At 44.3% G+C, this 10,477-nt stretch overlaps 1 protein-coding gene and 1 pseudogene across 1 annotated transcript in view; both read left to right on the top strand.

Moving 5' to 3' along the window:
- LOC102821225 overlaps nucleotides 1–5,504 on the top strand; it is a 10,868-nt pseudogene extending 5,364 nt beyond the window's left edge.
- Nucleotides 5,505–5,551: 47 nt separating this feature from the next.
- Nucleotides 5,552–10,477, top strand: part of TXLNG (taxilin gamma) — a 51,031-nt gene continuing 46,105 nt past the window's right edge. Inside the window, exon 1 of the mRNA XM_006835685.1 lies at nucleotides 5,552–5,694. Coding sequence (XP_006835748.1) covers nucleotides 5,593–5,694 — 102 coding nt within the window. The 5' untranslated portion in view covers nucleotides 5,552–5,592. The remainder of the gene's footprint in view (nucleotides 5,695–10,477) is intronic.

Genomic DNA, 10,477 nt, shown 5'->3' with positions numbered 1-10,477 from the left:
AAAAAAGTAATTTATAACAGTTTGCTTGAATTTTTGGAAAATTAAGAATGTTAGATTATTAAGACAATTTGCGATGTGTATTTTAGAATTTGTTCCTGTAAATCATTGTGTCCTGTTTTGAACGATTAATTACATTTCATTCTGTACCCTGTTTTAATAATCCCCTTCTTCCTTTGTGTAAAATCCCTCCCTGAAATAAAAGACGGATGCAGATTGAATCCTGCATGCATTACTGCCTGCAGCGCCATGATGCCTGCAATCTAGGGTCTGCCTGCCAGTCTTGCATCCACTCTGGTCTCGGGGTGTCTCTTTGTCTCTCTCATCAGGTCTTTGTGTGTATTCTTTTTCTATTTCTTTTGTCGCCAGATCTCCCTACTTCATGAACCAAACTTCCCTGTGGAGGCAGGTCCTCGACACCCGGGTGGTCACCAGCAAGCATACAAGACTGCTCTTGTGTTCCCTTTGAGTTTATAAATGTCCTACATGTCTTTGTAAACATATGCATGGCAAGGCTACATAAATGGAAACTTAGTTCTTTTTTAAAGGTCACTGAATTTTTCTGGGTCAATTAAAAAACGCTTCCTATTTTTAGCAGCTGCATAATATTCTATTGTATCACAATTTAAGTAACAATGGTGGATTTCAACACTAAATGCCTTAGATAGATTATGAGAAGCATTGTTGTTGTTAGGTGCTGTCGAATCAGTTCCAACTCACAGCAACCTTATACACTTACAGAACGAAACACTGCCCAGTCATGCACCAGCTTCACAATTGTTACACTTGAGCCCACTGATGCTGCCACTGCGCCAATTCGTCTCTTTGGAGGTCTTCCTTTTATTCACTGACCCTCCACTTTGCCAAGCATGATGTCCTTCTCCAGGGACTGGTCCTTCCTGACAACAAAGTCTGAAATATGAGAGATGAAGTCTCACTATCCTCGCTTCTAAGACGCATTCTGGCTGTACTTTTTCCAAGAGAGATTTGTTTGTTCTTCTGGCAGTCCCTGGAACTTTCAATATTCTTCCTCAACACCATGACTCAAATGAATGAATTCTTCTGCAGTCTTCCTTATTCATTGTCCAACTTTCACATGCATATGAGGCTATTGAAAATACCATGGCTTGGGTCAGATGCACCTTAGTCCTCAAACTAGCTGTTCTCCAGATGTGATCCTGGGAGGTCTTGTTTGATTTGCTGACTGCTACTTCCATGAGTGTTGATAGTGGATCCAAGCAAAATGAAGTCTTGGACAATTTTAATCTTTTCTCCATTTATCATTTTATGTATTGGTCCAGTGGTGAGGATTTGTGCTGTCTTTACATTGAAGTACAACTCATTGAAGGTTGTGGTCTTTGATCTTCAACAGTAAGTATTTGAAATCCTCTTCGCTTTCAGTAAGCAAGGTTACATCATTTGCATATTACAGGTTCGTAATGAGTCTTCCTCCAATCCTGATGTCATGTTTTTCTTCATGTAATTCAGTGTCTTGGATTATTTGCTCAGCATAGAGATTGAATAAATATGGTGAAAGAATACAACCCTGGTGCACACGTTTCCTGATTTTAAACCATCCAGTAGTCCCTTGTTCCGCCTCTTGGTCTATGTACAGGTTCCTCATGAGCACAATTAAGTGTTCAGGAATACCGATTCTTTACAATATTATCCATAGTTTGTCATCTTCCACAGAGACAGGATGGTAAACCCCAACCAAACCCACAGTCACCAAGCTGGTTCTGATCTACAGTGGTCCTACACGACAGAACAGAACGATCCCAAAGAGTTTTCAAGGTTATAATGTTTACAGGAGCAGACTACTAGGTGTATTCTACATCTTGATGGGAATTTTATCTTTGAGAAGGTGTCACTCTGGTGCCTAAGGCCATCATCCTTATTTTGTCTGGGGATAAGTCTATAATCTGCTGCCATGTATGCCTCAAACTCTGCTCTAGTTTTGAAATTTCAAAATTACACTGAGGTGTACTATCCATGAAACAAAAGAATGGTTCTTTTTCCAAATACACAGAGAAAATGAAAATTAACATATGGAGTCTGCCCCCAACCCCATATGAAAATGTACTCTCATATGTGCAATTACATTTTTGGCACTTGCTACCACTGTCTTAAGGAGCTCTGGTAGCGTAGTGGTTACGAATCGGGCTGCGAGCCTCAAGGTCAGCAGTTCAAAACTACCAGCTGTTCCGCGGGAGAAAGATGAGGCTTTCTGCTCCCATAAAGATTTACAGCCTCGGAAACCCTGTACAGGGTCGCTATGAGTGGGAACCGACTCCATGGCACATAACAACAACAACAACAACCACTGTCTTGGAGTTCTGGTGTAGCACTGTGGGTTAATGTGCTGGACTGCAAGGTCGGTTTGAACCACAAGGTGGGTGGTTCAGGTTCATCAACTGCTCCTTGGAAACCCTATATAGGGTTGCTATGGGTTGTAACCAACTCGATGGCACTTACAACAACTACTGTCTTGGAATCCTGGTGTGGCATTGTAGAGTAAGTACTTGACTTCAAGGTTGGTTTGAACTGCAAGATCAACGGTTCAAACTCACCAGCCACTCCTTGGAAACCCTATCCAGGGTCGCTATGAGTCTGAAGTGACTCCACGGCACTTAGCAACAACAACCACTATCTTGGGGAGTCATGGTGTGACGTTATGAGTCAGAACCAACTTTATAGCACTTAACAACAAAAACCAGTGTTCTGTACTCAACTCTAGCTTTAAAAAAAATGGTCTAAGATTTAGCACAAGTTCTCATATTGAATTATTTAAGGTAATACAGCAGATTTCATAGGAGTCTGTCACTTTCAGAAGTTCAGTCATTGGAGATCTAGTTACATCAGATGGAAATAGGGAATAGGACCTCCCATCCCACCCCCACCCTGTCACATGAAGGAGAAAATAAAATCTAGTCAGCAAACCAAGTTTGTTGAAGAATCTAAGTAATGAAACGTCTAGCAGAGTAAGCAAGCTCCATCCACTCAACATGCTTTTGGTTCCAGTTAAGATAGAAGAACTGTGCCAAAAGTCCGGGCGACTGGCCAAGGAGCTTGGGACAGGGCTAGGTATACTCTGGTGGCTAGGCAGAACTGAGGAAAGTGCCCAAGCCCGGAACCTCCAAATCTGAAAGCTGTTATACTTTCCCCTTGAAAGTTGCTAAGCAATTCCCCTTATCCATAAATACTTTGTGCTCTATGCTAAGAACCTTACTCCAATCCTGATGCCATGTTTTTCTTCATATAACCCAGCTTTTCTGATGATTTGTTCAGCATACAGATTGAATAAGTAGGGTGAAAGAATACAACCCTGGTGCACAAAACTCATTAACATCCTGCAATATGCAGTTGATACAACTTTGCTTGTTGAAAGTCAAGAGGACTTAAAATACTTATGGATGAATAGAGACCCACATAGCAAAAACATAAATATTTAAAAGTTACAAGTCAAGCTAACAAACTGTTGTGTCCCTCTAGGATAGGCACTGGATTGCTAACCATAAAGTCGGCAGTTCAAACCCACCAACCACTCCTCAAAAACACTATACAGGATCCCTATGAGTCGGGGCCGGCGTGGCGACACTTAACAGCAATAGCCACATACTTCTACCTTGTTAAATATACCTTCATGTTGTTGTTATTAAGTGCAGTCGAGTCAGATCAGACTCATGGTGATCCTATATAGATGGGCTCAAACTGCCAACCTTGTGGTTCACAGTCCAGTGCCTATCCTACGGAGCCACCGTGCTACCATACTTTCATAGTGAAACAAAAATTAGAGGTGAAACTAGGGATGTTATTTAACTGAAAAGCAATAATACATCAAAAATGACTAAATTTAATTATTTACACATACATTTGTGTTCTGTTGATGGACCACTGATATTTGGGTGAACAGTAAAATAAGGGCATGTGAAATCATAACTTATTAAATATAAAACTAATAAAAAATACTTATGGGTGAAGATCAAAGACCATAGTCTTTGGTATGGGTTGCACCTCAATGTAAAGAAAACAAAAATCCTGACCACTGGACCAATAAATATAAATGGAGAAAAGATTGAAGTTTTCAATGACTTCATTTTTCTTGGCTCAACCATCAACACTCATGGTAGCAGCAGTCAAGAAATTGAACAAAGTATTATGTTGGGCAAATCTGCTGCACAAGACCTCTTTAAAATGTTGAAGAGCAAAGATGTCAGTCTGAGGACTAGAGTGCGCCTGATGCAAGCCATGGTATTTTCAATAACTTCATACACATGCGAAAGTTGGATAGTGAATAAGGAAAACAGTAGAAGAACCGATGCATTTGAGTTATGGTGTTGGAGGAGAATATTGAAAGTGCCATGGGCTGCCAAAAGAACAAACAGAACTGTGTTGGAAGATGTACAACCAGAGTGCTCCTTGGAGGCCAGGATGGCCAGACTTCGTCTCTCATACTTAGGACATATTGTCAGGCGGGATCAGTCTCTGTAGAAGGATATCATGTTTGGTAAAGTGGAGGGTCACAGAAAAAGAGGAAGACCCCCAATGAGATGAAATGGCACAATGGCAACATCAATGGGACCAAAGGTAGCACAGATTGTGAGGTTGGTCCAGGACCAGGCAGTGTTTTGTTCTGTTGTGCATAGGGGTCGCTATGAGTTGGTGACGACTCGATGGCCTGTAACAACAACATGCCAAAGAACAGCAGGTGAGGCACCTAATGACAAAACAACACAAAAACCCAGTAGTAACCTGTCACTGATCCCGCTCGCTCCCAAACAGTGAATAACTTCTAAACTTTTCCCACAGGATGTGTTTCCCCGACTAAATCCACAGTCGTCAAGTTGATTCTGACAGCATAGTGGTTCGAAGCGGGCTGGGAACCTTAAGGTCATCAGTTCAAAACTACCAGCCGCTCCGCGGGAGAAAGATGAGGCTTTGTGCTCCTGTAAAGATTTACAGCCTCGGAAACCCTGTACAGGGTCGCTATGGGTCAGAACCAACTCGACGGCACTTAACAATAGGACAGAGTAGAATTGTCTCAAGGTTGTAAATTATACAGGAGCAGACAGCCTCTTCGTTTTCCTATAGAGCGGTTGGTGGTTTTGAACCGACGATCTTGAGGCTTGCAACCAGACGCTTTAAGTACTGCGTGTGCCAGCAAGAGTTCCTCATTGTAGGATAACAAGTATTCGGACACTGCCCTTGAAAACTGCAAGTCCCAGTAGGCTGTACGCACAGCTCCGTGGTTAAATTCCCTTGTCCAGAACGCCGCACTACGCTCTAATCTCTAACCACGCCTGCGAGCCGTAGCCGTACAGCCTATTGGGGCTTGTAGTACGTTTCAGAGTCCCTTTTTCCTTTCCGCGCAGACTCGTGCGGCCTCTGTCCGCCCTTCGGCCCTGCGGAAGCCCCAACCCCGACTTCAATGCTCCCCACCCCCATCCCGCGCCCTCCCCTCGGGGCCCAACCTCCTCCGGTCACGTGGGGACACAGACGCTCGGTGATTGGCCATGGGGGTTCGGGGGCGGGGCGCACGGCCCTGCGGTTCCGTGCCCCTTGTCGGGGTGCTTGTTTGGCTGCTGCCGTCACCTCATGGCGACTCGGCTGGAGGAGGCAACGCGGAGAAGAGACGGAGGCGCTGAGGAGGCGACTGAGGCTGGACGGGGAGGACGGCGACGCAGTCCGCGGCAGAAGGTCAGTCCGGGGAGCAGTCTGGTTGCTGCCTGGTGGGGGGGATGCACGAACTCTGTTTTTTGGGGGCCACTTCTTCACTCTCCCCGCTTACCTTTAGTCTCGGGACGAACATCCGGTCCTCGTCCCTATGGGGGTGATGACTCGGAGCAGGTCGGGGAGTGGGACCAAGATGGATGGGATGAGAGGAGGGGATGGCTGGGGCTTGGGGACGCGCGGCGGGAGGGGGAGGGTGGGCAGGGGCGCAGCCAGGTCTGCGGACGAAGCGCTGCGAGGCGGGGGCGCGCCAGTTGTGACAGCCACGTGCGGCCGGGGCCCCGGGGCCAGGGGTCCTCTCCTATCCCCTGCAGTCCTCACCGTGGGCGCCGCCGCCGAGAGACTGGCGCCCTTCTAACCTCCGGCAGGTGCGCAGGGGGCTCGCGGGCCGCACTGGCCGGGCTGTTGCGCAGTAAGATAACCACGCAGGAGCCAGGGGTGCGCGGCGCCCCCTTTTCCCGCTCCCGGTGCTCCCCACCACTGCGCCGGCAGCCAGCGGGCTCCGTGGCGTCTCTCATCCGGAACCCAGGCCCTGAACTCGGCTGCACGTGGGGCTGCGGATGGGAGGGGATGCTGGAGCAGCCATCCCTTGATAACCTGTCTTCCCAATCCAGCCTTTTTTGCTTTTTCTCGTTTTATTTATTGTATATATATGTGTGTGTGTATTTTATATTATCAAATGTTGTGTGTATTTTTCTATGTATGTTACGCATATGGTAGTTATGCGTTGGAATCCGCTGTACTGCACTTATCAGTGTGTGTTTGCGTGTGTGCGTATGTATGTAAGTGGTGTGTAAGCTTGAGCCTGGCCTTTGGTCTCTTAATCTGGGAGACTGGCTGAATCGTTCCCCTTGCCTTACTTGACTCACGTCAAGGAGTTTTCAGCTTCTCCCTGGATACAGGAAAATCGAGAACTCCTTCAGAATGTGAGAATTGCACTTGTTCTGGAGTTCAGTGGGTGGAGTTAGAAAGAGATTGCACAACAAATCGCCTACAGGGTACAGGATTTTTTCAGGGCCCAGGAGCTGAGAATTGCCGATCGTGGAAAGGGCCTAGGACGATGGAAACTCCCTTTCTTTTTTCTTCGCAGTTGAACATATTGAAACGTTCAGCTTGTTGGACGTGCTACTTGATCACTCAGGGTGTTTAATGTTTCTTAATTAGGCATTCGAATATCCTGCACAATCACTCCTGTGGAATTAGGAAATATTTTTCTAATGTGGTTAATGAATTTCAAAAGGCAGAACAAAGGGTCTGGTTTGCATCTGAGCAAAGTGTCCCGAGTTGGCTTTTTTGGGTTCTGTGTACAAGGTCAGAAATTTTCATGCCTTTGTGCATGAGGGTGTTAGTCTTCTCAATTACCTCTTTCTTTTTCTCTTTCCACTCTGAAAGACAGATCCAGTACTTGCAGGACTGAAAAAGAAGCTGTGGACCAAATGTACCCTAGGGACTCACCATTGTCACTTTGGACACTTCACTTATTCCCAGAAGGTGGGGAGCCAGCCTCAGTATTTGATTTCGTAGGCACCCAGGGGACATAAGTTCTCTTTCATGCCTCTGGGATAAGGACCAAAAGCAGTTAGGAACAGAAGTTTAACCCATGCATTTTAAGCTACCAAGATAAGAGGTAATGACCCTTTAAGGTGCAGAGCTCTGGTAACAGCTGGGTATAAATGGCCTAAACCTCCTTGTGTCTCTGCTGTTGCATTTTGTATATTGACCTCATACTCCTTCTTTACTCATGCTTTTCTGGGCATCATTTTTCTTTTGATTTCTTCCGCTCCTTTAAGTAAGTGATGACATCGAATAGAAATATATGGTTAAACCAGTTGCTATTGAGCCCGATTCGATTTATGGCGACCTCGTGTGTGTCGGAGTACAACTGCTCTATACGATTTTCAATGGCTGAGTTTGGGGAAGTATGTCATATCACCAGGCCTTTCTTTCAAGTAGCCTTGGGGTGGGTTTAAACTGCAAAACTGCAGATACATGGTTAAGTATTTATTTTTGAATTTTCATTTAAAAAAAAAAAAGTTGGGTGACTGTCTTATGCCTGCAGACATCACTTTTAAGTTACTATCTTGTGGCCCTTAATTTTTTAATTTCCTCTGGGTCACTCACTGCCTTGCAAAAATAGCTATTCTAACTGAACCTGTGCCTTCATTTTCAGGGAGTCCAAATAATGCTTAATGAACTGGGTTGTTTTTTTAAAAAAATACTGAAGGAAATAGAAGAATAGTAACTCTTACCGATTTGGCTCTATTCAAATTAACGTGAGGCACAATTGGAGAAGGGCTTGATTGGTTCTGGGTTGTTTGAACCCTCTACTTGGGCACTCTTGAGCTGCTTTAATTACTTGTGGCATTGTTTCTTAACTCCATCTGTTTGAATGGCCTTCTGGGTGACTTTGTTCTTCTAAGGTTAGTAACACAGTACATTTTCATAGTTCCCTTGAAAAATTGTCTAAAACTATGCTAATCAGGTAGCTATTTAAGTTGATTAGAATGGAATAAAATTAATTCCATGCCCCCCTGTCTCACTCCTCTGATATTAAGTGCTTAGTTGTCAGTGTGGCTGGCCACTCCTGTATTGGACAGTGCCGACCTAGGACGTTTCCATCGTTGCTGAAAGTTCTGCTGGATAGGACTGATTGAAAAGGGTCAAGTACTCCCTGCATTTTTTTGAAGATCAAGCTCATTTAAATAACTTCTTAAATCCTTGTGTAGAATTTATTTCATAAAGCTAATTTTGTATTTTGCTTGGGAATGTTACAAATGATTTTACTACTATTAAATTTATTTTTAGATTCATAAACCATTTGTAAGGATAAAAATACCTGGAACCGAGGCCTAAATTAAAACAGAGTCTTGTGGTCTTTACAGCACGCGTACACATCCATTAACTCTTTGAGCATCACTCAGACATTGTGGAGACCAGGCTGTGGTCATTGCACTCATATATGGAGGAAAATTGGCTCGGCAAGGTCAAGTGATTTGCCCAAGGGGCGAAGCCGAGTCTGGAACCCAATAACACCCTTTCATCTATAATGCAGTAATAAGTAGTGTAGTAGTGGGTAAATGGTATGGATTTTGGAGTCAGGACTCTTGGCGCTCTGCCACTCATGAGCCATGCAACCTTGGGCAAGTTTCTCTGTCCTTCGAAGCCTCAGTTTCATCATTTTTAAAGTGGGTATGATGCTAGTGCCCACTACATAGGATCATTGTGAAGATGAAGACTTCAGGTAACAAACTGGGTGCAGTGCTGGGCATGCAGAATGGTTTGGAGGGGAGGCTATATAAAAGATTCATTTTTCTTTTGCTCCTAGGGTACTATTTTGTAAACCTATTTTCTAACCTTCATTTGTATTCTTCCCAGAACCTCTATGTGAGAAACGTAATGAGGAATCAGGTCAGGGCTTAGCCAAGAGTGTGTGGGTAGGAAGAAACCATTTCGTTGTCTTAACCTCTCTCTCTCCCCACCTGAGGATGCCATGAGCTTCCACTCTTCTGGTACAGCCGTGAAGTAGTAAACAAAGTAAAGTGATCTTCTGTTTGTGAATTATGTTTCCCCACACTTTGCTGAAATGATTTTCACATTGAACCAAAGGACAGGTAGTAATAAGAGCAGATAAGATACAGCCCATTCCTCTACTCGGGCCACGTTTGTGTGCCATAACGCAACACATTCACTCATTATGTTGTTACCAGAAGATGTTTGTCGTGTTATTTTGTGTGTCGCTTGTTTTGGTGTTGATTCGAGCAGTTTTATTTGGAAAAGTATATGTCAAATCTAGATGACAGAAAACAAGAGAGATGTGATTTGCTTTTTCAGGATTTATCACAATAGTTGTCACACCAATAAGTTTCTTTGAAATAGATAGCTGTTCGGACTTTTTTGAGAGTTATACTTCAAAGGAAAGAAATTTGAGTCCTCACTATATTTAATATACTATACTGGGTACTTAAAAAGTATATGCATTCTAATAGCTCCTTAACTCTGCCAGATAGGTAGTATCTTTTATAGACAACAACAACAAAACCCTCAAAACCTAAATTCTTTGGCATTGAGTTAATTTGGATTTAGAGCCACCTTATAGGACAGAGTGGAACTGCCCCATGGGGCTTCCAAAGCTGTGATCTTTACAGAGGCAGACGGCTGCATCCTTCTACAGAGTGGCTGCTATGTCCCAACCACCAGGGCTCTGGGCTATCACCTATACAGATTATGGAGTCCTGGTGTAGCACCCTGGGTTAATGTGCTGGAATGCAAGGTCAGTTTGAACAGCAAGGTCGGCGGTTCAAGCTCACCAGCTGTTCCTCAGAAACTCTATACAGGGTTGCTAAGGGTTGGAACCGACTCAACGGCACTTAAAAACACGCAGATAATAAACTTGCCACAGGCAGCGGTGTCAGTGGCGACTGACCTCTTGGTCTAACTTCATGAAGAGGAAGAAGGATCAAGGTCAGCAGCCAAGACTTAGGTATGTAAATCCATCTTCTGCCTTTAACTGATCGGAATACCTAAAACGGGGCTACAGCGTACCCGGTGAACGAGGCTTTCTGCGGAGCCTTTGCAATACATAAAACTATAGGTAGAAATCAGAACCATATCCAGATCACCAGAGATGAGAAATCCCCACTTGAAGGGATGAGCTGACGAGCCTGGAACGGTGAGAAGAACAAAAGATACGTCTCAAATGGAAGACCTACAGGAAAAACACGACACAGTGGAGACAGATGGACTGCTACTA

Source organism: Chrysochloris asiatica, unplaced genomic scaffold, assembly GCF_000296735.1.
Source record: "Chrysochloris asiatica unplaced genomic scaffold, ChrAsi1.0 scaffold00018, whole genome shotgun sequence".
In the NCBI taxonomy this organism is placed as follows: Eukaryota; Metazoa; Chordata; class Mammalia; order Afrosoricida; family Chrysochloridae; genus Chrysochloris; species Chrysochloris asiatica.
The sequence above is the reverse complement of the archived record's forward strand: the minus strand, read 5'-3'. Positions and strand labels throughout refer to the sequence as shown.